Genomic DNA, 27,030 nt, shown 5'->3' with positions numbered 1-27,030 from the left:
TGCTATTTAAATACTAGATGATCATGAAAAAAATCAGCTAGCCATGAAAAAGATATTAAAGAAAACACTACAAAAAGAGTTGTACTTATTTTTGAGATCCATGTGTTCAGAGTTCAAGATACTGGGTATGGACCAATAGAGCAAGGAGGAAAGTCACACTGATATAGAAAGTTGATAAATACCTTTTTGTTTAATATGTGTTGCTGTCATGCATTTATCTTGCCCAAGTTATCCTCTTTTTGGATCATGGGCACTTTATCTCAGTTTACGCTGCCATTTTTTCATTATAGGACTGGTGTTTTTCTATCCCCAAAGATACATGGGATGATTCTTGGCAGCCTTCAGGCCTTGTAAATGGAACGAAAGTAGAAGTTCATAAACCAGAAGTACTGGGTGCTCAGCAAAAAAATACTGGCACAAACAGGACTCAAAAGGTAAATATCTAATGCAGGTTATTGGGACAGGTTTGCATAAGGAAGTCCTTTCATTTTTAGAAAGCAAAATTGTCTCAATTTACATAGTTTGATATTGCCTATCTCTTAACAGGTTGCTATAGCTATTACTGTTGATAAATTTGACTTTTTGGGCTTTGTACTAGAGTTATGAGTGGATTTGCACCCCAGAATACTTGTGGTTAATGACCTCTCTCAGCAGTTGTAGAATACATATACATAAAATATAGGTTGATTTAAAAATGAAAACATAATTCCTTATTGCTTCAGAAGAGAATCCTGAGCCTAGAAATTTTAAAATGATTAAACCTCTCTTAGAGATAGAGAAAACTGGGATTTTCCTGTAACTTAGTCATAATTTTAAGCTCTGTGTCTGTTGCATCATATAGACTAGTTTCTTCTTTCACATTGCTTTGGCAGAAAGCAGTAATCCTGGCCTAGAATATTTGTTTCAGGTTTCCTGAATATATTACGAGCATCCTGAAAACAGCAGGACAATTTGTGTGAATCATGAAATTTGGCTGCCAGACCTCTTTACTTTTTGTGTTACATTGAAAATAAAGAGCTTAAGTCTAGAAGACTTGTTGAAAAGCAAATCTAGGGAGGAAGAATCTTCTAAGTGACACATTTCCTTCAGACTATGGTTACATTGTATGACAATAATAAAGTCATTCTGTATTTCATAGAATGGTCTCTTCCAGAAATGTAGCTTACTTAATGCATGAATTTAGTTTTAGGATAAAGTAGGCTTTTATATTTTGTTTTTCAGGTTTTTTAAAAAATACAGCTTTATTGAAATATAATTGATATACCATTATAATTTGCTAAAGTGCACAATTCAATGTTTTTAGGATACACAGCTGTGCAGCTATCACTACAGTCTATTTTAGCATATTTTCATCACCCTCTCAAAAAAACCCACCCATGACCATTAGCAGTCATACTTCTTCCCCTTCCTCTCACAGCCTTAGGCAGCTACTTACTGATCTGCTTTCTGTCTCTACAGATTTGTCTGTTAAAAGGCACACAGTATGTGCTTTTCTGTGATTGTCTTTCACCTAGCATTAATAATATCTTCAAAATTCATCCTTGTTGTAGCATGAACCAGTACTTCATTATCTTCTATGGCTGAATAATATTCCCTTCTATGATATACCACATCTTGTTTATCCATTCATCAATTGGTGGAAATTTGGGCTGCTTTCACATTTTGGCTATTATGCTGCTAGGAATGTTCAAGTACAAAGTTTTGTGTGAACACGTTTTAGTTTTTCTTAGGTATATAACTAGGAGTGGAGTTTCTGCATCATACGGTATTTCTGCTTTTAACATTTTGTGGAACTGGCATACTGTTTTTCAAAGTGGCTGCAACATTTTATGTTCCCCCCAGCCGTGTATGAGGGTTCCAGTTCTCCATATCTTCACCAACACTTATTGCCTGTTCTTTTGATTATGGCCATGCTAGTGGATATGAAGGGTGTCTCATTATGGTTTTTATTTCCATATCCCTGATGGCTAATGATGTTGGGTGTCTTTTCATGTGCTTATTGGCAATTTATCTTCTCTGACAAGATATTCAGATCCTTTGCCCATTTTAAAAGTAGGTTGTCTTTTGTTATTTGGATATAAGAAAATACCATATTACAAGTCCCTTATCAGATACATTATTTTCAAATTTTCTACTCTTCTGTTTTTCTTTTTCACTTAATGGTGTCCGTTGCAGCACAAAAGGTTTTTTTGTTTGTTTGTTTTAGTTTTTTCTTTTTTAAGTAAAATCCAATAGATTTTTTTTATTTGGTTGGTTGAGCTCTTGGTATCCTCTAATAAGCCATTGTCTGACCCAAAGTTACGAAGATTTACATCTGTGTTTTCACCTAAGCATTTTATAATTTTAGCTCTTACATTTAGGTTTTGATCCATTTTGAGTTAATTTGTTATGGTGTGAGATAGGGTCCAACTTTATTCTTTTGCATGTGGACATTCAGCTGTATCAGCACCTAGTTGTTGAAAGGATGATTCTTTCCCCATGAATTGTCTTGGCATGCTTATTGAAAATCAGCTGACATAAATGATTGGGTTTATTTCTGGACTCTCAATCCTATTCTCTATGTGTCTGTTCCTATACCAGTGTCACATTGTCTTGATTACTCTAGCTGTTTAATAAGTTTTGAAATCAGGAAATCTGAGTCTTCAAACTTTTTCTGTCATGTAGTTTTATACTATTACTTTATACCCCATGAAGAGAATTTACAATGTTAAAATCTTTACTGTATCATAATGAACTTCTTAGGGTGTATTTCTTAAGAAAGTTTTCTTGGCCGGGCGCGGTGGCTCAAGCCTGTAATCCCAGCACTTTGGGAGGCCGAGACGGACGGATCACGAGGTCAAGAGATTGAGACCATCCTGGCTAACACGGTGAAACCCCGTCTCTACTAAAAAAAATACAAAAAACTAGCCGGGGGAGGTGGCGGGCGCCTGTAGTCCCAGCTACTCAGGAGGCTGAGGCAGGAGAATGGCGTAAACCCAGGAGGCGGAGCTTGCAGTGAGCTGAGATCCGGCCATTGCACTCCAGCCTGGGCCATGACAGAGCAAGACTCCGTCTCAAAAAAAAAAAAAGAAAAGAAAAAAAGAAAGTTTTCTTTTTCTACCCCTTTTTCTATTACTATTCTAAAGCAACCTGTACTTACTATGCAGGTTGAATATGCCTTATTCAAAAGGCTTGGGACTGGAAGTATGCTTAGGATATAGTCCTCTCCTGCTGTCTGTATCTTCAACCTCTTTCTACTGGAGTGTTCTCATAAGCATTTAAACATGTTAATGTACCTTCCATCTAAACAAAATTTAAGCATTATAATTTTTTTTAAACCTACAGTCCTCCCTAGCTACCACACTTGTTTTTCATCCCCTATGTAGACAAACATGTTTTGCCTTTGAAAATTATAAAAGTACTACATATGCAGGATTTTAAAATTCAAGTAGTTCTGAAAGTTATGGAAATAAGATATCCTTGCCTCTTCTAATCCAACTCCGTCATAAGCAGTTTCTTGTGTATCCTTCCGAGAAACTAAACACATACATGAGAACATAATACACATACCATTCAGCACCTTTCCATATGAGTACTTACAAACCTACCTCATTGCTTTAAACTCCGGCAGAGTATGGATATGCCATGTTGATTTAAATAGTTCTGATGAATATCTTGTTTTTAAGATTTCGTGTGACTGTCAACAATACTACAGTGATTATCCTTCAAGTCACCATCTGTTCCCATGTTGCTAAATTAGGTGGGCATGTTTTAACCTTACAGGACCTGATTGCTCAGCACTGTTTGAAAGTAACCTTGCATTCCTTCTTGAAACATAATCTTCCTTTGGCTTTTGTGATGCCGTGATCTTTTTCCCCACCTCCCAACGTACTTTCTAGGCTTGCTCCCTGTGATGTCTCCCAGAGTTCTGCCCTATGCCATTTTCTTACTCCTTGCCATGTTATCATTTATTTTGGTATGTAACTAGATAAACATATGGTAACCCTATGTTTAACATTTTGAGGAACCACCAGGATTATTTTCCAGAGCAGCGGTGCCATTTTGCATTCATATCAGCAATTTAAGAGTACTCCAGTTTGTCCATGTCAACACTTGCTGTTCTTGCCAATGATTATAATCATCTGTCTTTTTTATTATAGCCATTCTAGTGGATGTGAAGTGATTTGGGGCATTTGTTCATGTTATGAAACATGTTTCATAAATCATGAACATGTCTGTTGAGACTAACGTGTAGTTCCATTATGGTATATTTCCAAACAGCTGTGAGGGAATCAGTCATTTATAACTACAGAAGAATAAATATGGTAGGTAGTGCTTCTCAAACTATAATGTGCATACAGGTCACCTGGGAATCTTGTTAAAATGCAGATTCTTATCCAGCATATCTGGGGTAGGGATCAAAGCTCTTCATGTCTCTCAGGCTTCCAACTAATGCTGATGTTGCTGAGTGAACACCACTTTTGAGTAGTAAGGCTCTAGATTACTCTTAGAAGGGAAAGACTTATTGTCAACTAATTGCCTAAATTTACTACACATACCTGCTTTCAAATGTCATACAAATTTAGAGTGAAATTCAAAGTGAAAGCTATCAGGATGCATTTAAATATGTGTCAACAATGCATCTTTCTTAAATCATATTTGTCAAGAAAGAAGACATAGCTCTTTAAAAATGTTTCTATATATTATCTGTTACACAGCAAAACATAGGCAGTAGGGCATAATGTAAAAAGCACTGTTCTGTGAGTGCTATAATCTAGGGCCTAGTCTTTACCCCTGACTAGTAAGTTTAAACAAGTTACCTTTTGTGCCCCGAGTTTGCCCACCTGCAAAGACTGATTTGAACTAGTAATCTCCCCAGCTTAAAAAATTTATATTAATAAATATTGATTTACTTATTATTGTAGTTTATTGAAAGAATTCACTGATTCTCAGCCTCATTTTAAATGAAGATAAAAGGTAGCTCAAGTACACATGTGAATTGCATAAACTATGCAAAAATTTGAGTCCAGATCTTTGGTTTCCTGAAATAACATACTGTATTGCCCAGTATAGCTATCTGGAGTTTTAGAATTTCTTTTTTGTAACCAAAAAAGGTTATACACACAGGCATTTGTATATTATATAATTACATAAGCCACATTCATGCCAGCCATCTTTCAAAGTGAGCTGCTATAGATTTTTGCCACAGAAGGAACATTTGCTGATATTAAATGTGTGATGCATATGAGCCAGAAAAACAAGCCTACATCTGTTTGTACATTTATTGTTTCAGTTTGCTCTAGGCAGATCCCAGATGATAAACCACTTAGTTCAGTTTGTTACAGCTTGGTCTGATGGGGTCCTTTTTACTCATGTTAATGCCAGTTGACATCACCAAGGATGAATGCTATTAAATGACCATAGAGTATACTTACTTCAGCAATGACTATATGGTAAGAAATGGGGTCTGTTTCAAAGTGGTTAAAATTTGGCAGTCCCTTCACTTAAGCTCAAGTTCAGTCTCAGTTTGGAAGTTCATCTTTTTCTCCCAAACCCTGGGCTTTTTGTCCCTTCTGAGGAGCATGCAGCTCTTGCCTCCTTTCATGGCTAGCTGCACACACACTGTTTCCCTGACTGAGGACTGAGTGCCCCCTAAGGATGGGGATCCTGTCTGACGGGGAGGTGGCATGGTAGAGCACAGAGAACATAGACTGGCCTCAGTTCACGTCTACACCCTGCCATTTACTGATGGACGTTGGATAACTTAACCACTCTGTAAAAGCATTATGGTAAGTGAAAGAAGACATAGTAGCACCTACCTAGGACACCTGTTCTGATGTTCAAATGAAGAAACACATGCAGATAAGCTAGCACTGCGCCCGACACGGGGTGCTCAGTGAACGTCACTTCTCTCGTGCCCTGCCCCCCTTTCCCAGCCTGTGTATGGTAGCACTCAGTGCCCTATTTGCTTATGGGATGTGTTCCATAAATGTTTCTTGAATTGAATTTATGTTCATTAAGATAAAGACGGACTCGCTTTTTTTAGAGAGTATCTAGGTTCTTGAAAGTGGGTAGTTTTATTTATTAATTATAATATGGAAATATTTGTATTTTGCTTATAAGTAAGGAAATAGGGCTTAATTCTTCTTATACTAACATTTTTCATGCTTTTGCCCCATTTTTCCCATTCTGCAGCAACTAGACATAAATGGTTCTTCAGATTCTTCCACACTGCCCAAATTGGAAGAATTCTATACCTCTCTCACCCAGTCAGAGGACCAGAGCCGGTCTGAACCCAACAACAGTCAGACTCAGCCAAAGCAAATTCAGCTTTCCACAGCAGTACCCCATTCAACTCCTGCAGTGGATGATTCTGCAGAAAAGCCTTCTGGTTCTGGTATGTTTGTGTGTACTTGTGCGTGCTCACAGTTGACAAACATGATGGTTTGCCATGTTGCTAAAAAAACCTTCATTTATCCCTTGCAAAATATGTCTTGAAACATTACTGACCCTAGCATTTGTGTTAAGTCCTTGTTTTATGTTTGGGCTCAATTGTTCCTTTAACTTTGCCACTCTTCTTTTTTTCTGCACTTTTTTTTGGGGGTGGGGTTCCCATTTGTATAGAGTAAAATTTTCTGGCTGTCAAGTTCTTTGAGTTTTGACAAATGGATATTCTTGTCATCATAGCCATAATCATGATAACATTTCCATCAGCCTGAAAAGTTTCCTTGTGCTCCTTTGCAGTCAGTCCCATGGCCTGCTTGCTGGCTTCTGGCATGTCACTTTCCCTTTTCTAGAATTTCATATAAATGGAATAATACATAGTTTTTATGTCTGGCTGGCTTCTTTCACTTACCATAATATTTTAGTTTCATTTATGTTGTGCCAGTATCAGAAAGTTGTTCCTATTTATTTACTGAATAGTATTCAGTTACATGGATATACCACGATTTACCTGTTAACCCCATCTCTACTAAAAATACAAAAATTAGCTGGACATGATGTCAGGAGCCTGTAATCCCAGCTACTTGGCAGAGGTTGAGGCAGGAGAATTGCTTGAACCTGGGTGGCAGAGGTTGCAGTGAGCCGAGATTGCATGACTACACTTCAGCCTGGGTTACAGAGTGAAACTCCGTCTCAAAAAAAAAAAAAATTATATATATACACACACACATACGAGTGGATTTGCTAGGTCATACAGTAACTGCATGTTTAACTTTTTAAGAAGCTGCCACAATGTTTTCTAAAGTGATTGCACCAATTTGCAATCCCACCAGCAAGGAATAAAAGTTTCAAGCACTCCACATCCTTGCCAACAGATGTTATTGTTGATCTTTTTTTTTTTTTAATTTTCACGTATTTGGTTTTTTTTTATTATACTTTTAAGTTCTAGGGCACATGTGCACAAGGTGCAGGTTTGTTACATATGTATACATGTGCCATGTTGGTGTGCTGTACCCGTTAACTCATCATTTACATTAGGTATATCTTCTAATGCTATCCCTCTCCCCTCTCCCCACCCATGACAGGCCCCGGTGTGTGATGTTCCCTGCCCTGTGTCCAAGTGTTCTCATTGTTCAATTTGCACCTATGAGTGAGAAGATGCAGTGTTTGGTTTTCTGTCCTTGCAGTAGTTTGCTGAGAATGATGGTTTCCAGCGTCATCCATGTCCCTACAAAGGATACGAACTCATCCCTTTTTATGGCTGCATAGTATTCCATAGTGTATATGTGCCACATTTTCTTAATCCAGTCTATCATTGATGGACATTTGGGTTGGTTCCAAGTCTTTGCTATTGTGAATAGTGCCACAATAAACATACATGTGCATGTGTCTTTATAACAGCATGGTTTATAATCCTTTGGGTATATGCCCAGTAATGGGATGGCTGGGTCAAATGGTATTTCTAGTTCTAGAGCCTTGAGGAATCGCCACACTGTCTTCCACAATGGTTGAACTAGTTTACAATCCCACCAACAGTGTAAAAGTGTTCCTATTTCTCCACATCCTCTCCAGCACCTGTTGTTTCCTGACTTTTTAATGATCTCCATTCTAACTGGTATGAGATGGTATTTCATTGTGGTTTTGATTTGCATTTCTTTGATGACCATTGATGATGAGCATTTTTTCATGTGTCTGTTGGCTACATAAATGTCTTAGTCATGAAGTCCTTGCCTGTGCCAATGGCCTGAATGGTATTGCCTAGGTTTTCTTCTAGGGTTTTTATGGTTTTAGGTCTAACATTTAAGTCGTTAATCCATCTTGAATTAATTTTTGTATAAGGCGTAAGGAAGGGATCCAGTTTCAGCTTTCTACTTATGGCTAGTCAGTTTTCCCAGCACCATTTATTAATTAGGGAAACCTTTCCCCATTTCTTGTTTTTGTCAGGTTTGTCAAAGACCCGATGGTTGTGGATGTGTGGTATTATTTCTGAGGGCTCTATTCTGTTGTTCCATTGCTCTATACCTCTGTTTTGGTACCAGTACTAGGCTGTTTTGGTTACTGTAGCCTTGTAGTATAGATAGTATAGTCAGGTAGCATGATACCTGCAGCTTTGTTCTTTTTGCTTAGAATTGTCTTGGCACTGTGGGCTCTTTTTTGGTTCCATATGAACTTTAAAGTAGTTTTTTCCAATTCTGTGAAGAAAGTCATTGGCAGCTTGATGGGGATGGCATTGAATCTATAAATTACCTTGGGCAGTATGGCCATTTTCACAATATTGATTCTTCCTATCCATTAGCATGGAATGTTCTTCCATTTGTTTGTCTATTTGATTGCGTCTATTTGATTCTTCTATCTTTTCTTATTTATTAGTCTTGCTAGCGGTCTATCAATTTTGTTGATCTTTTCAAAAAATCAGCTGCTGGATTCATTGATTTTTTGAAGGGTTTTTTGTGTCTCTATCTCCTTCAGTTCTGCTCTGATCTTCGTTATTTCTTGCCTTCTGCTAACTTTTGAATGTGTTTGCTCTTGCTTCTCTAGTTCTTTTAATTGTGATGTTAGGGTGTCAATTTTAGATCTTTCCTGCTTTCTCTTGTGGGCATTTAGTGCTATAAATTTCCCTCTACACATTGCTTTAAATGTGTCCCAGAGATTCTGGTATGTTGTGTCTTTGTTCTCATTCGTTTCAAAGAACATCTTTATTTCTGCCTTCATTTCGTTATGTACCCAGTAGTCATTCAGGAGCAGGTTGTTCAGTTTCCATGTAGTTGAGTGGTTTTGAGTGAGTTTCTTAATCCTGAGTTCTAGTTTCATTGCACTGTGGTCTGAGAGACAGTTTGTTATAATTTCTGTTCTTTTACATTTGCTGAGGAGTGCTTTACTTCCAATTATGTGGTCAATTTTAGAATAAGTGTGATGTGGTGCTGAGAAGAATGTATATTTTGTTGATTTGGGATGGAGAGTTCTGTAGATGTCTATTAGGTCCACTTGGTGCAGAGCTGAGTTCAATTCCTGGATATCCTTGTTAATTTTCTGTCTCGTTGTCTGTCTAATGTTGACAGTGGGGTGTTAAAGTCTCCCATTATTATTGTGTGGGAGTCTGAGTCTCTTTGTAGATCTCTAAGGACTTACTTTTATGAACCTGGGTGCTCTGGTATTGGGGGCATATATATTTAGGATAGTTAGCTCTTCTTGCTGAATTGATCCCTTTACCATTATGTGATGGCCTTGTCTCTTTTGATCTTTGTTGGTTTAAAGTCTGTTTTATCAGAGAGTAGGATTGCAACCCCTGCTTTTTTTATATTGTCGATCTTTTTAAATTTTGCCAGTCTGTTGGGTATATAGTGGTATAGTATTGTAATTGTAGTTTTAATTTGCATTTTCCTGTTTACCATGATGTTCACCATCTTTTTCGTGTCCTTATTTGCCATTCATGTATCTTCTTTAGCTAAGTGCCTGTTCAAGTACTTATTCATTTTTTAAATTGGGTTATCTTCTTACCTACTTGTAGAAGTTCTTTATTCTGTACACACATTCTTTGTCAGGTATAAATATTCCTCCAGTCTGTGGCTTGCCTTTTAGTGTCTTTGGAAGAGCAAAAGTTTTCAAGTCCAGTTTAGTGATTTTTTTTTTCTCTTTACAATTTGAGCTTTGTGTATCTTGTTTAGAAATCTTTAACTCAAATAACTAAGATTTTCTTCTACATTTTCTTATAAAATGTTTATAGTTTTAAGTCTAAGATCCAATTCAAGTTAATATTTGTATAGGGTATGATGTAAGGATCAATGTATGTTTGCATCTGAATGTCCAGTTGTTCCAGCACCATTTGTTGAAAAGACTGTCTCCAGTAAATCGCCTTGATACCTTTGCCAAAAGTCAATAGACTGTATTTGTGAGGATCTGTTTCTAAAATTTCCATTTTGTACTCTTGGTCTATATGTCTGTCTTTATACTGCTGTCTTAATTACCATGGCTTTATAATAAGTGTTGAAATCATATAATGTTAGTCCTCCAACTTTCTTTTTCCCAGGTTGTTGTGCTATTATAGGTCCTTTGATTTTCACATAAATTTTAGAATTAGCTTGTCAATGTCTACACAAAGCCTGCTAAGATTTTGCTCTGATTTTTTAATTTAAGTTTGTAGATCAATTTGAGGAGAATTCTCATCTTAACAATATTAAGTCTATCCACATATTACATTTTTTGTTTTGCAACAAAATTTTAATTAGAATGTAAGTTGTTCAGTTATAGTGTACTTCTTATGTATAATTTTCATAAAATATTTTGTAAAAACCTAGGATAAATTATATGATTTAAAAACATTTTTAAATTGTTTTACTTCAGTATGTTTTTGGGGAACAGGTGGTGTTTGGTTACTTGAATAAGTTCTTTAGTGATTTCTGAGATTTTGGTGCTCTCATCACGTGAGTGCTATACACTGTACCCAATGTGTAGTTTTTTTATTCCTCGACACCTCCACCCTTTCCCTTGAGTCCCCAAAATCCAATGTATCATTTTTATGCCTTTGCATCCTCATAGCTTAGCTCCTACCTATGACTCAGAACATATGATGTTTGGTTTTCCATTCCTGAATTACTTCACTTAGAATAATAGTCTCAAATTCCATCCAGGTTGCTGTATATGCCATTATTTCATGCCTTTTTATGGCTGAGAAGTAGTCTATGGTGTGGTGTGTGTATGTGTATAATACACACATATATATACACACACATATATATCATATTTTCTTTATCCACTCGTTGATTGATGGGCATTTGAGTTAGTTCCATGTTTTTACCATTAAAAATTGTGCTGCTATAAACGTGTGTGCAAGTATCTTTTTCGTATAATGACTTATTTTCCTTTAGGTAGATACCTACTAGTGGGACTGCTGGATCAAATGGTAGATCTTAGTTCTTTAAGGAATCTCCACACTGTTTTCCATAGTGGTTGTAATAGTTTACATTCTCACCAGTATCATAAAAGCATTCCCTTTCCACCACATGCATGCCAACATGTATTTTTTTTTTAATTTTTTGATTATGGTTATTCTTGCAGAAGTGAGGTGGTATCACATTGTGGTTTTAATTTGCATTTCCCTGATAATTAGTGATGTTGAGCATTTTTCCATATGCTTGTCAACCATTTGTATATCTTCCTTTGGGAATTGTCTATTCAAGTCCTTAGCCCACTTTTAATGGGATTGTTTCTTTTTTTCTTGCTGAATTCTTTGTAGATTTTGGATATTAGTCCTTTGTTGGATGTATAGATTGTGAAGATTTTCTCCTATTCTGTAGGTTGTCTTGTTAACGCTGCTGATTATTTCTTTTGCTGTACAGAAGCTTTTTAGTTTAATTAAGCCCCATCTATTTATCTTTGTTTTTGTTGCATTTGCTTCTGGGTTCTTGGTCATGAATTATTTGCCTAAGCCAATGTCTAGAAGGGCTTTTCCATTGTTATACTCTAGAATCTTTAAGGTTTCAAGTCTTAGATTTAAGTCTTTGATCCATCTTGAGTTGGTTTATAGGGTGAGAGATGAGGATCTAATTTCATTCTTCTACATGTGGCTTGCCAATTATCCCAGCACCATTTGTTGAATAGGGTGTCCTTTCCCCACTTTATGTGTTGGTTTGCTTTGTCAAAAATCAGTTGGCTGTAAGTATTTAGCTTTGTTTTTGGGTTTCCTATTCTGTTCCATTGGTCTGTGTGCCTATCTTTATGCCAGTACTGTGCTGTTTAGGTAACTATGGCCCAAAAAAAGAGTTTGAAGTCAGGTAATGTGATGCCTCCAGATTTGTTCTTTTTGCTTAGTCTTGTTTTGGCTACAGGGACTCTTTTTTGGCCCCATATGAATTTTAAGATTGTTTTTTCTAGTTCTGTGATGAATGATGGTAGTATGTTGATGGGAATTACGCTGAACTTGTGGATGGCTTTTGACAGTATGGTCATTTTCACAATATTGATTCTATCCATCCATGAGCATGAGCTATGTTTCCATTTGTTTGTGTCGTCTATGATTTCTTTCAGCAGTATTTTGTTTTTCTCCATATAGAAGTCCTTCACATCTTGGTTAGCTATATTCCTAAGTATTCTATTTTTATTGCAGCTATTGTGAAAGGGGTTGAGTTTGTGAACTCAGAAAATCTGAGATAGGTCTCAGTTAATTTAGGAAGTTTATTTTGCCAAGGTTGAGGATGTGTCTGTGACAGAGCCTCAAGAAGTCCTGATGACATGTGCCCAAGGTGGTTAGGGCACAGCTTGGTTTTATACATTTAGGGAGACATGAGACATCAATCAATATATGTAAGAAGTACATTGGTTTGGTCTGGAAGGTGGAACAATTTGAAGCAAAGGCAAGCAGGGAGGGAGCTTCCAGGTCACAGATAGGTGATTCACAAACGGTTCCATTCTTTTGAGTTTCCGATCAGCCTTTCCAAAGGAGGCAAATCAGATATGCATCTCTCTCAGTGGGCAGAGGAGTGACTTTGTGTAGAATGGGAGGCAGGTTTGCTCTAAGCAGTTTCCAGCTTGAGTTTTCCTTAGTGATTTTGGGGGCCCAAGATATTTTCCTTTCACAAGTTCTTGATTTGATTCTCAGCTTGGTCACTGTTGATGTGACCAATAGCAGAGCTACTGATTTGTGTGCATTAATTTTGTACCCCAAAACTTTGCTGAATTCATTTACCAGTTCTAGGAGCTTTTTGGATGAGTCTTTAGGGTTTTCTAGGTATACGATCATATCAGCAAACAGTGACAGTTTGACTTCCTCTTTACTGATTTGGGTGCCCTTTCTTTCTTTCTCTTGTCTGATTGCTCTGGCTAGGACTTCCAGTACCACGTTGGATAGAAGTGGTGAAAGTGGGTATCCTTGTCTTGTTCCAATTCTCAGGGGAAGTGCTTTCAACTTTTCCCCATTCAGTGTAATGCTGGCTGTGAGTTTCTCATAGATGGATTTTATTACCTTAAAATATGTCCCTTTATGCCGATTTTGCTGAGGGTTTAATCATAAAGAGATGCTAGATTTTGTCAAATGCTTTTTCTGCATTATTGAGATGATCAAGTGATTTTTGTTTTTAATTTTGCTTATGTGGTGTATCACATTTATTGACTTATGTATGTTAAACCATCCCTGCATCCCTGGTATGAAACCCCTCTGTCCATGGTGGATTATCTTTTCAATATGTTACTGGATTCAGTTCACTAGTATTTTGTTGAGGATTTTTGCATCTGTGTTCATCAGGGATATTGGTCTGTAGTTTTTTTTTTTTTTGTTATGTCCTTTCCTGGTTTTGGTATTAGGGTGATACTGGCTTCATAGAATGATTAAGGGAGGATTCCCTCTTTATCTTTTGGAATAGTGTCAATAGGATTGGTACCAATTCTTCTTTAAATGTGTGATAGAATTCAGCTGTGAATCCATCTGGTCCTGGACTTTTTTTGTTGACAATTTTTTTATTACCATTTCAATCTCACTGCTTGTTATTGGTCTGATCAGAGATTCTGTATCATCCTGGCTTAATCTCGGATGGTTGTGTATTTCCAGAAATTTATCCATCTCTTCTAGGTTTTCTAGTTTACATGTGTAAAGATGTTAAAAGTAGCCTTGTATAATCTTTTGTGTTTCTGTGTTATCAGTTGTAACATCTCCTGTTTCATTTCTAATTGAGTTTATTTGGATCCTCTATCTTCTTAATCTCACTAATGGTCTTTCAATTTTTATCTTTTCAAAGAACCACCTTTGTTTTTCATTTGTCTTTTGTACTTTTTTTGTTTCAATTTCATTTAGTTTTGCTCTGATCCTGGTTATTTGCTTTCTTTTGCTGAGTTCGTGTTTGGATTTTTCTTGTTTCTCCAATTCCATGAGGTATAACCTTAGATTGTTTATTTATGCTCTTCTAGACTTTTTGATATAGGCATTTAATACTATGAACTTTCCTCTTAGCACCAACTTTTGCAGTATTCCAGAGGTTTTGATAGGTTGTATCGTTCAGTTCAAAGAATTTTTAAATTCCCATCTTGATTTCATTGTTGACCCAGTGATCATTCAGGAGCAGGTTATTTAATTTCCATCTATTTGCATGCCTTTGAGTGTTCCTCTTGGAGTTGATATCCAATTTTATTCTGTTGTGGTCTGAGAGAGTACTTGATATAACTTCAATTTCCTTAAATTTACTGAGGCTTGTTTTGTGACCTATCATGTGGTCTGTCTTAGAGAATATTCCATGTGTTGATGAATAGAATACATATTCTGCATTTGTGGGGTAGAATGTTCTATAAATATCTGTTAATTCCATTTGTTGTAGGGTATAGTTTAAGTCCATTGTTTCTTTGTTGACTTTCTGTCTAGTGCTGTCAGTTGAGTATTAAAGTCCCCTACTATTATTGTGTTGCCATCGATATCTAATTTCTTAGGTCTAGTAGTAATTGTTTTATAAATTTGGGAGCTCTAGTGTTAGGTGCATGTATATTTAGAATTGCTATGTTTTCCTGTTGTACTAGTCCTTTTCTCATTATATAATGTCCCCCTTTGTCTTTTAACTGCAGCTGCTTTAAAGTTTGTTTTGTCTGATATAAGAAGAGCTACTCCTGGTAGCTTTTGGTGTTCATTTGCATGGAATATCTTTTTCCACGTCTTTACCTTAAGTTTATGTGAGTCCTTATGTGTTAGGTGAGTCTCCTGAAGGCAGCAGAAACTTGGTGAATTCTTATCCATTCTGCAGTTCTGTATCTTTTAAGTGGAGCATTGAGGCCATTTATATTCAATGTTACTATTGAGATGTGAGGTACTATTCTATTCATCATGCTATTTGTTGCCTGAATACCTTGTTTTTTTCATTGTGTTATTGTTACGTAGGTCCTGTGAGATATATGCTTTTTTTTTTTTTTTTTTACTATACAATAATTTTATTTTTTTTTTATTGGCAGTAAGTTTTTTTTTTTATTATTATACTTTAAGTTCTAGGGTACATGTGCATAATGTGCAGGTTTGTTACATATGTATACTTGTGCCATGTTGGTGTGCTGCACCCATCAACTCGTCAGCACCCATCAATTTGTCATTTACATCAGGTATAACTCCCAGTGCAATCCCTCCCCCCTCCCCCCTCCCCCCTCCCCATGATAGGCCCCAGTGTGTGATGTTCCCCTTCCCAAGTCCAAGTGATCTCATTGTTCAGTTCCCACCTATGAGTGAGAACATGCGGTGTTTGGTTTTCTGTTCTTGTGATAGTTTGCTAAGAATGATGGTTGCCAGCTGCATCCATGTCCCTACAAAGGACACAAACTCATCCTTTTTTATGGCTGCATAGTATTCCATGGTGTATATGTGCCACATTTCCTTAATCCAGTCTGCCACTGATGGACATATGGGTTGATTCCAAGTCTTTGCTATTGTGAATAGTGCCGCAATAAACATATGTGTGCATGTGTCTTTATAGCAGCATGATTTATGATCCTTTGGGTATATACCCAGTAATGGGATGGCTGGGTCATATGGTACATCTAGTTCTAGATCCTTGAGGAATCGCCATACTGTTTTCCATAATGGTTGAACTAGTTTACAATCCCACCAACAGTGTAAAAGTGTTCCTATTTCTCCACATCCTCTCCAGCACCTGTTGTTTCCTGACTTTTTAATGATTGCCATTCTAACTGGTGTGAGATGGTATCTCATTGTGGTTTTGATTTGCATTTCTCTGATGGCCAGTGATGATGAGCATTTTTTCATGTATCTGTTGGCTGTATGAATGTCTTCTTTTGAGAAATGTCTGTTCATATCCTTTGCCCACTTTTTGATGGGGTTGTTTGTTTTTTTCTTGTAAATTTGTTTGAGTTCTTTGTAGGTTCTGGATATTAGCCCTTTGTCAGATGAGTAGATTGCAAAAATTTTCTCCCATTCTGTAGGTTGCCTGTTCACTCTGATGGTAGTTTCTTTTGCTGTGCAGAAGCTCTTTAGTTTAATTAGATCCCATTTGTCAAAGGAGGTTCTATTTTGGTGTATTTCAAGGATTTGTTTCAAGATTTAGTGCTCCTTTAGCAGTTCTTGTGCTGGGTTGGTAGTGGCAAAGTCTCTCAGCATTTGTTTGTTTGGAAAAGACTGTATCTTTCCTTCATTTATGAAGCTTAGTTTTGCTGGCTACAGAATTCTTGGCTAACAATTGTTTTGTTTAAGGAGGCTAGAAATAGGACCCCAGTCTCTTCTAGCTTGTAGATTTCTGCTGGGAAATCTGCTGTTAATCTGATAGATTCTCCTTTATAGGTTACCTGATGCTTTTGCCTCACAGCTATTAAGAGTATTTCCTTGGTCTTGGCTTTAAATAACCTGATGACTATGTGCCTAGGCAGTGATCTTTTTGTGATCAGTTTCCCAGGTGTTCTTTGAGCTGCTTGTATTTGGATGTCTAGATCTCTAGCAAGACCAGGGAAGTTTTCCTTGATTATTCCCTCAAATACATTTTCCAAACTTATAGATTTCTCTTCTTCCTCAGGGACACCAGCTATTCTTAGATTTGAATGTTTAACCTAGTCCCAAACTTCTTGGAGGCTTTGTTCATTTTTTAAAATTCTTTTTTCTTTGTGTTTGATGGATCAGGTTAATTCAAAAGCCTTGTCTTTGAGCTCTGAAGTTCTTTCTTCTGCTTGTTCAATTCTATTGCTGAGCCTTTCCAGTGCATTTTGCATTTCTCTAAGTGTGTCCTTGATTTCCGGAAGTTGTGATCGTTTTTTATTTATGCTTTCTATTTCACTGAAGAATTTTTCTTTCATATCCTGTATCATGTTTTTGATTTCTTTAAGCTGGACTTCATCTTTCTCTGGTGCCTCCTTGATTAGCTTAATAGTCAACTTTCTGAATTATTTTTCTGGCAATTCAGAGATTTCATCTTGGTTTGAATCCATTGCTGGTGAGCTGGTGTGATCTTTTAGGGGTGTTAAAGAACCTTGTTTTGTCATATTACCAGAATGATTTCTCTGGTTCCTTCTTATTTGAGTAGAGTATATAAGAGGGACGATCGAACAGCTGCTGTTCAGATTCTTTTGTCCAACAGGATGCTCCCTTGATGGTGATGTTCTCTTCTTTCCCCCCTAGGATTGGGGCTTCCTGAGAACTGAACTGTGGTGATTGTTTTTGCTCTTCTGGGTTTAGCCAGTAAGTGGAGCTACTGGGCTCTGGGCTGGTACTGGGGAGTGTCTGCAAAGAGTCCTGTGATGTGATCCATCTTCAGGTCTTGTAGCCATAGATACCAGCACCTGTTCTGGTGGAGGTAGCAGGGGAGTGAAGTGGACTCTTTGAGGGTCCTTGGTTGTGTTTTTGTTTAGTGCACTGGTTTTGTGTTGGTTGACCTCCAGCCAGGAGATGGTGCTTTCAAGAGTACATCAGCTGTGGCCCTATAGGGAGGATGCAAACTTGCCCTAGGCATACCTGGTTAAGTATTCAGGTTTCTCAGCCAGTGGGCAGGGCCATAGAGCTCCCAAGAGATTAAGACCTTTGTCTTTCGCTACCAGGGCAGGTAGAGAAAGATCACCAACCAGGTGGGGGCAGGGATAGGTGTGTCTGAGCTTAGCCCCTCCTTGGGGAGGGTTTGCTGCGGCTGCTATGGGGATGGGGGTGTGGTTCCCAGTCCAGTGGAGTTATACTCCCAGGGGGATTATGGCTGCCTCTGCTGAGTCATACAGGTTGCCAGGGAAGTGGGGGAAAGCCGGCAGTCACAGGCCTCACCCCGCTTCCACGCAGCCTGCAGTTCTAAAGGCCAGTCTCACTCCCACCGTGGCCCCCGCAACAGCACCGAGTCTATTTCTAGGCAGCTGGTGACCAGGGCTGAGAACTTGCCCCAGACCACGAGCCTCCCCGTTGAGAAAGCAAGAAGACTCACAGTTTTTCGGCATCTCAGGGAACCTTCAGGGGTGATCCAGTTCCTTCAAAGGGTCTATGGATTCTCTCAGCTTTCCCTGTTTGCTCCAAGAACTACTACAGGAACGTAAGTTCACGACGTGAGTGTCCACGTGCTGCTTTGTCTATCCAAGCAGGAGCTACAAGCTAGTGCTGCCTCCTATCCAGCATCTTAATCAACTATATTTAAACATTTATCCTTCTTTAATTTCTAGCAATGATGTTTTGTAGTTTTCAGTGCATAGGTGTTTTTCATCTTTTGTTAAATTTATCCCTAAGTATTTAATATTTTTATACTATTGAATAAATGGCATTTTAAAATCAATTTTTTATGATTACTGGTATATAGAAATATAGTTGGTTTTCATATATTCCGTGACCTTGCTAAACTAATTTGTTCTAATAGATTTTTTGGGATTTTCTGTATAGACATTTCATATGTTGGGGGGAAAAAAATCAGTTTACTACTTGTGAAATTGTTTGCCATTTTTCCTTTTCCTTGCACTGGTTAGGACTTCCATTATAGAGTTGAATAGGAGAGGCCAGAGTGACGTCCTTGCATTGTTGTTGATCTTATAGGGAAACATTTTATCTTTTACAAATGAAGTATAATGTTAACTGTAGCCTTTTTGCAGATGCTCTTGGTAGGCTGAGAAAGTTCCAATTTATTCCTAGATTTCTGATAGTTTTTATCATGAATGGGTGTTGAATCTTATCAAATGCTTATTCTGTTGTCTGTTGAGATGATTATGCTGTTGCTTGTTTTGACTGTTTATGGGATGGTGAATTATATTGATTTTCAGATATTAAACCAACCTTAAATTCCTGGGATAATGCCCTCCTGGTTGTGATATACTATCCATTTTACATAATGTTAGATTCTATTTGTTAAAGTATTGTTAAGGATTTTTATGGCCATGTTCATGAGGGATATTTATCTGTAGTTTTCTTTTTTAATAATGTCTTTGTCTGATTTTGGTATCCAGATAATGCTGCTCTCATAAAATAAGTTGGGAAGTGTTTCCTCCTCTTCCATTAATATTTTCTGGAAGAATTTGTGTGGAATTCATATTATTTCTTCCTTAAATGTTTGGTAGAATTCAATAGTGAGGACCTCTGGACCTGGAGTTTTCTTTGAAGAAAGGTATTTTAAGCTAATGTCTTCAACAAATACAAAGTTATTGATTATCAGTTTCTTCTCAAGTAAACTTTGGTAGTTTTCTCTTTCAAGGAATTTATCCATTTCATCTAAACTGTAAAATTTATTAACATAAATTTTCATATTCCCTTATTTTAATATCTATAGATATTAGTAATTTGTGCCATCTTTTTCCCACCTGATCTTAGTGTGCCTAGAGGTTTATCAATCTTATTGAACTTCTCAAATAACCAGATTTTTTGTTGCATCGATTTTCCTGTTTATCTGTGTTCTATTTCATTATGTTCTTTCTTTTCCCTTTCATTTGATTACTTTGGGCTTAATTTGCTTTGTCTAGTTTTCCAAATTGAAACCTTAGATCATTCTATAGTTTTTCCTAATATGTGTTTAGTAATACAATTTTCTGTCTAAACCATCCTTTTGCTGCATCCCATGAATTTTGATATGTTGCATTTTCATTTTCATTCATTTCAAAATATTTTATAATTTCCCTTGTGAATTTTCTTCTTGACCTATTGGTTATCTAGAATTATGTTGTTTAATTTCCACATACTTGGGGGTTTTCCAGATGTCTATTATTTATTTCTAATTTAACTTGTTGTGATCAAGTAACATAAATTTTAATTCTTTAAAATTTTTGACACTTTTATAGCCTACAATGTGCTCTATTTTTGTAAATGCTTTATCTGTACTTTAGAGCAATGTATATAGTCTGATGATAGGTAAAGTATTTCATAATATCAAGTCGAGGTGATGAATAGTGTTGTTTGAATCTTCTATATCCTTACTAATTTTCTAATTGTTCAATCAATTATTGAGAGATAATTGTTGAACTCTCTAATTATAGTAGTTGATTTGTCTTTTTCTTTTTTCAATTTTAACAGGTTTTGCTTCAAGAACTTTGAAGCTCTGTTAATTAGGATTATTATGCTCTCTGGATGAATCAATCCACTTATCGTTATTAATTTACTCTTTATCTTTCATAATATTCTTTGCTTTGAAATCTATTTAGTTGATATGAATAAAGACACTCCAAATTTCTTTTGATTTGCATTTGCAGGGCATATTATTGCCATCCTTTCACTTTTAACCTATCTGTATCTTTATACTTAAAATAGGTTTCTTAGCTGGATGCTGTGGCTCATGCCTGTAATCCCAGCATTTTGAGAGGCCAAGGCAGGAGGGTCACTTGACCCTAGGAGTTTGAGATCTGCCTGTGCAACACAGTGAGACCCTGTCTGTACAAAAAATTTTTTAAAAACTAGCCGGGTGTGCTGGTGTGCACCTGTGATCCTAGCTGCTTGAGAGGCTGAAACAGGAAGATCACTTGAACCCAGGAGGTTGAGCCTGCAATGAGTGGCGATTGCAGCAGTGCATTCCAGTCTGGGCAGCAGAGTGAGACCCAATTTCAAAAATATAAAAATGTAAATAGATAAAATTTTGTAAACACGTGGTGTGGTTTTGCGTTTTTATCAATCTTGACAATCTCTTCTTTTAATTGGAATGTTTGGACAACTTAAGGTGACAATTGATATGGGTTAATATACATTATTTTGCTATTTGTTTTCTGTTTGTCCATTTGGTCTTATGCCCTTTTTTCTCTTTTCCTACCTTTAAAGTGAGGTTTTTAAAATTCCATATTTATCTCCTTTATTGGCTTGGTAGTTTTGTTCTTTTTTTAGTGGTTTAGGGTTTATAGTATATATCTTTAAATTGTCTCCTTCAGATGATACCACTTTATGTATAACATTAAAACTTTTCATTTTTCCCATGCCAGCCTTTTAGCTATTGTTATTATATATTTCACTTTTTAAATATGTTGTAAACCCCACAATCCAATTCTTGGATTGGATATTAAAAATATCCAGTTTTTGTTATTTTTGCTTTATAGTCAATTATCTTTTAAAGATATTAAAAATGAGAAAAGTTTATGTTTACTCACCCATTTTCCATTCCAGTGTTCTTCATTCCAATGTATAAATTGGGGTTCAGCAAAGAGCCAAAAAATAAATCTTTTTAGCTTTGTAGGCTATATGATCTGTGGCAATTATTCAACTCTGCTGTTACAGCATGAAAACAGACAATAGGTAAATGAGACAATAGGTAACACAGCTGAATGAGAGTAGCTGTGTTACAATAAAACTTTATAAAATCAAGTGGATTTGGTCCACAGGGCCAAAAAAATTTAATTTTTTTTCTGTCACCCTTCCCCCCGTTTTCTTGTAACTGCAGTTACACGTGTGGTAGACTGTTTGATGTTGTTCTATTGCTCACTGATACATTTCTTACTCAGACTTTTCTACTACTATGTCTCCGAGTGTACCAGTGGTCTTGTTCAGTTTCTAATTCAAAGTTTTTTTTGTTTTTGTTTTTGTTTTAAGACAGAGTCTCGCTTGGTCACCCAGGCTGGAGTGCAGTGGTGCACTTTCGGTTCACTGCAACCTCTGCCTCCCAAGTTCAAGCGATTCTTCCACCTCAGCCTCCTGAGTAGCTGAGATTACAGGCTTGAACCACTACATCCAGCTAATTTTTAAAATTCTAAAATAATGGATTATACCTTCTTTTTCTCTGAAATCTATGTTTTTAAGATCTAGAGACAGGGTTTCACTGTGTTGGCTAGACTGGTCTCGAACTCCTGACCTCAGGTGATCTGCCCGCCTCTGCCTCCCAAAAATGCTGGGATTACAGGCGTGAGCCATGGCACCTGGCCCAGTGTATTTTTCTTCTCTAGAGGTTTGACTTGGGTCTTTTTTATATCTTCCATTTTTTTCCACATTATAGTCATGTTTTCCTTTTTATCTTCTTGAATAGAGTGCTCTTTAAACAACTGTTATAATATCCATGTCTTATGATTCTATCATATATATAACTTTTGAATTCTGTGTCATTTCTGAATCTGTTTATATTGATTTTTTTTTCTCCTGATTATAGGTCTTATACATTCTTTGTATCTGGTAATTTTTTATTGAATGCCAGACACTGTGAATTTTACATTGTCGGCTTAATTTCTTTCTAAATTATTATTATACTTAAGTTCTGGGATACATGCGCAGAATATGCAGGTTTGTTACACAGGTTATACACGTGCCATAGTGGTTTACTGCACCCATCAACCTGTCATCTACATTAGGTATTTGTCTTAATGCTATCCCTCCCCTTGCCCCCTACCCCCCGACAGGCCCCAATGTGTGATGTTCCCCTCCCTGTGCCCATGTTCTTATTGTTCAACTCCCACTTATGAGTGAGAACATGGGGTGTTTGGCTTTCTCTTCCTGTGTTAGCTGAGAATGATGGTTTCCAGCTTCATGCATGTCCCTGCAAAGGACATGAACTCATTCTTTTTTATGACTGCATAGTATTCCATGGTGTATATATGTGTTGGCTTAATTTCTTCCCTTTCTCCTTTTCTTCCTGTCTTTTTTTGGGGTGAGGAGATGCAGTTTAATTTCCCAATTTTTTTTTTTTCTTTCAGTGTTCCTTTTAGGTTTATTAGGCTAGTCTGGAAAAGCCTGTGGTCTAGGTCTGGTTTGGTTTGGCTTTGCTATTTAGGCAGTACCTAATACCTTCTGAGATTATTGATGGACTTGATGTTGCATGTGTTAGGATGTCTTTCCACTATGGCTGATGAGAACACAAACTGTTTTGTCCCAATGTAAGATCTAATGATTATTCTGCCTGCTCCTTTCTGGTAGTTTTTCCCTGGCCTTCGTAGTTTGCTCACACACACAGGAGTCAGATGACTACTCAGTCCAAGACTCAAGGAGACCTCTCAGCAGATCCTCAGTTTCTTCTCTGTCTCTCTGCAGCTGCCTCCTCTCTGGTACTTTATATCCACAAATTCTAGACGCCTAGCCTTTCTGAATCTTGAACTTTATCAACTCAGTAAGACTACCTGGTTCAATCTGGATTCCTCCTCCTCATACTACAGCCTGAAAAGTCTTTTCAGGCAGTGAGCTAAAGCACTTACAGATTGCCTTCTCTCAGGGGTCACTGTCCTGGGATGCTTGTTCAATGTCTGAAAGCTGTTGTTTCATACATTTTGTCCAGTTTTCCAGTTGTGTAAGGCAAAAGAGTAAAATATTCTTGTCGAAAAACACCATGACTGAAAGCAGAAATTTTGCTACTCTTAAATTCTTTGGTCATGTGTTCCTGCTTTTCGTACCTTTTAATATCCAAGCTCACCTAAGACTTCCTGTAAAATCACATTATTTAATTAAATTATTCTTTTTCCTCTCTAGTAGACACTATAGTTTTATGATCAGAATTTCACTTTTTAGAATATGCTGTCAAATCCTCCTTGAACATCTCATCACAAAAGTGTAGAACATATACCACGCGTTACTCTGCTAGATGCTAAAAATGCAAAGATGAATTAAATAATGGATTATGCCTCCTTTTTCTCTGAATTTTTTGAAATCTATGTTTTTAAGATCTAGAACAATGCTATTCAAAACGTAGTCTACATACTGGTGCCAGTTTGAAGGGTTTGCAGCAGTGGACTACACTGTAAGGAGTTTATTCCAGAGTATTCAAGCAGCTACATTGCTGAACATGTGCTTAGCTCACCCAAATTTTTTTTTGTAAGCAGGACTTTCTTGAAGGAAGCAATGTGTTGGTTTAGATGCCAGAAAAAGCACCTTCTTTCATTGTAGGCAGGTAATAAGCGGTTTATAGACCAGCTACGAGTACACATCTGAGAGTGCTTAGCATCCCCTTCCTTGGCTGTTAGGAAATCTCAAGCATTGCAGTTCCAGCCAGTTTATTTAAAGGGTTATTTCTTCTTAATTAAAATGAATTACTTAGGCATTCATTTTATGGCTGATAACTGGTTTGGGGGACTTCTTAGCAACCACAGTCTACGATGGTTTTATTTTTATGCTGGCACAGACTTGGAATTGGAACAACTTTGGCAACAGAGAGAATGCATGTGGGACACCATTCAGCTTAGTGCTGGAAGGAAATAGAAGCACTTATGGGCTCTTCTCTGGGATTTCTATTATATCCAATTTATTTTTATGACATTCCTAGAAATAAAGCATCCCTTCCTTGTTCATAAGTATATTTTCCCTCTCTCACCTTCATCCCGACAAGATTTATTTTATCTCAATTCATGATTCCCCATTTCCTTTCCATTTGTTGACTGGTTTCTAAGTCTCATCTTCTCTGATTAACCATTGGTAATTGTCACTACCTAACAGAAAATGATTGTAATACCAATTAGTATAGAACTAGAATGGGGGAGAGAAGGCAGTAAGTATGAGAACCCCGTGAAAAGATGTTTGTGTACTCTTTCTTTTCCAGTGGAAAGCTCACCAGAGATCCTAAAGAATGAAGATTTTTCTAGCAGCCGTGCTGTTACAGTGTACAAAGACAAGAGCCAAGAATCCATGGACCAGCTGTCTTTGATTTTGTCTTATGAGTGCCAGATTTCTCAGAAGCTCTACATTCCTCGAAGTACAGCCACTGCTGCCTTAGGTGCTGCCGCACGGTTAGCTACATCCAGGAGCCTCCTACACTGGTACCCCAGTGTGAAAAGGATGGAAGCATGAGGGAGGGGAGGGAGGGAGAAAAACAGAATCCAGCCACTTAGGCCTTGATGAACTCCCAGGCCAAAATGAGGAGGTATTGAAGCAAAATCGTATCTCGATTGTTGATACTTTTGTCTTTCTGTGGCTATATGTTAGCTTTATTATGCTAACAGTCTACTTTGATGTGTAAGTATTGATATTTACTGTTAATCTTGATTTTTCTTGATTTTATTTTATTCTGTGTTGTTTTGTTCACCTTTGTTTTTAATGTAGTTTAAAGGAATTTGTTTTTTGTGTGTGTTTGTTTTTCTTGTACATTATCATGACTGATAAATGAAAATTGAAAAACTAATGTTTGTGATCCATATTTGGCAAGACAAAATAGCCTCACATTCCTATCTCCAGAAAAAAAGGATGTCTGACTCTTAGGGCTGCTTTCTAACTTGAAGTCTTCTATATCATAGAGCATCATCATGTCTTTGAAATATTGGGATCAATAAGAAAATCTACACCCTGAAGCTTTGGTCATATGAATACTTTTACATTTCAAAAAAATTAAGCTGTTTGCAGTAAAGGCAGTTTCTGAAATGTAGCTGAGCCATCTCTATAATTATCACAGTTTCCAAGAGCCTTAATGTAGCAGTCGTTCCACAGTGGCATTCTTTAAGCATTTATATAACATATTCTCTGAGGTCAAATTCTGTGAAATGTGATATGGTAGTCTGTTGAGCTCATAATATAAATCATCAAAAAAGACTGAAGGTAAAATTTTAAAATGTGAGTAATGCTAGTTAATTTTTTTTACCAGACTTATACCCAGATTTGAAAAATATTTTACTCACAGAATTAACCCCCAAAACAGAATCATTTCTTAGAAGTAAAATCTGAGAAAGAGATGTAAGTAGTGAGCTTGCTTCATGTAACAAGGTTCTCACCCACACAGCTGCTCTTCTAAGGTCTCCTTTTTTGGCATTAAATGACAGAGCTGGTCTCCTGGTTCCTCTCTCTTTTTCTACAATAAGGAATTTCTCCTCTTTCCTTCTCAACTACTTAATTAGCAAAGTATCCACTAAGGAAGGGGGTCGGAGCGGGGTAAATACAAAAATACATTCAGAGTATTATGATGAGACAAACCAAAAGTCTTTACTGATCATTTTCTGTTTAAAAGCCTTAGGGAAAACATGTTTAAATGTAGTACAATTTAAAAGCTCAGATTCACCTCTGATTCCAATATATCTGTAAGAATAATGTAAGGATACAGTAATTGACAAAGACAAAAGTAATCTGGAAACATCACTGATAGTTAATCCAACTGATGAAACAGTTTTGGGCTTTTGTGACTTTGTATCACACATCTTTATTGGAGAAGGCAGGTAGAGAGTTATATGGAGGGTCAGTGAACAGTTAAATATCATGTGATGGTTAAATATTATATATATGTGATGCTCAATTGGTATGAACTGGTGGAGCTGTTTTTCATATAATTTTAGATAATTAGACAAAATGTGTTTCAAAAGAAGAAAATTCATTGTGAAGTGCTGGCACTTTTGATTCTTCCTTTAAAGAAGCTGCCAAATCTGATATTATATTTTACTTTTCCAGGTGAACACTTCACTTAAACTGAGTTTGGGGCAAGATGAATCTGGTAGAAGCAATATGTCATAAGGGTTGATGGAAATACACATTTAGTAAGCTAAACTGTAACCTCCCTATAATAGCACCTAGATACCAGAAAGAAGTCTGCCAAAACTGGGTAGCCTTTTTGCAAGTTTGATAGTTGGTTTCATAATCTGACAGGGACTAATTTTACACCTTGCAAACTGGATGGGGATTATGAAATAACTGTGCTAAGGCTGTTTCAGAATCTCATTTGCCTGTGGCTGGATAGAGAATCATTTAGACAAAACTATCTCAAACTTCTTTCAAATGAGTGTCAACACACTTTGAAAGAAGCCTATTTAATAATCAATAATTAATACCTCATTTCAGTTGGTGTGAAGAAAGAGCCTTTGAGAGCCTTGTACATGTTGACTACT

The 27,030-nt window shown here is 36.9% G+C and overlaps 1 protein-coding gene across 3 annotated transcripts in view; it reads left to right on the top strand.

Annotated features, from left to right (window-relative positions):
- Positions 1-25,346, top strand: part of TDRD5 (tudor domain containing 5) — a 93,590-nt gene extending 68,244 nt beyond the window's left edge. For 2 of the 3 annotated variants that reach the window (XM_073011734.1, XM_073011733.1), the window contains 3 exons: positions 291-434; positions 6,175-6,376; positions 24,768-25,050. In XM_073011734.1, the coding sequence (XP_072867835.1) occupies positions 291-434; positions 6,175-6,376; positions 24,768-25,015 (594 nt within the window). In that variant the 3' untranslated portion in view covers positions 25,016-25,050. Of the gene's footprint in view, positions 1-290; positions 435-6,174; positions 6,377-24,767 lie in introns of all 3 variants that reach the window. The other variant, XM_073011735.1, reaches the window with a different exon arrangement.
- Positions 25,347-27,030: the final 1,684 nt, after the last annotated feature.

This window comes from Chlorocebus sabaeus, chromosome 25 (genome assembly GCF_047675955.1).
Source record: "Chlorocebus sabaeus isolate Y175 chromosome 25, mChlSab1.0.hap1, whole genome shotgun sequence".
In the NCBI taxonomy this organism is placed as follows: Eukaryota; Metazoa; Chordata; class Mammalia; order Primates; family Cercopithecidae; genus Chlorocebus; species Chlorocebus sabaeus.
The sequence above is the reverse complement of the archived record's forward strand: the minus strand, read 5'-3'. Positions and strand labels throughout refer to the sequence as shown.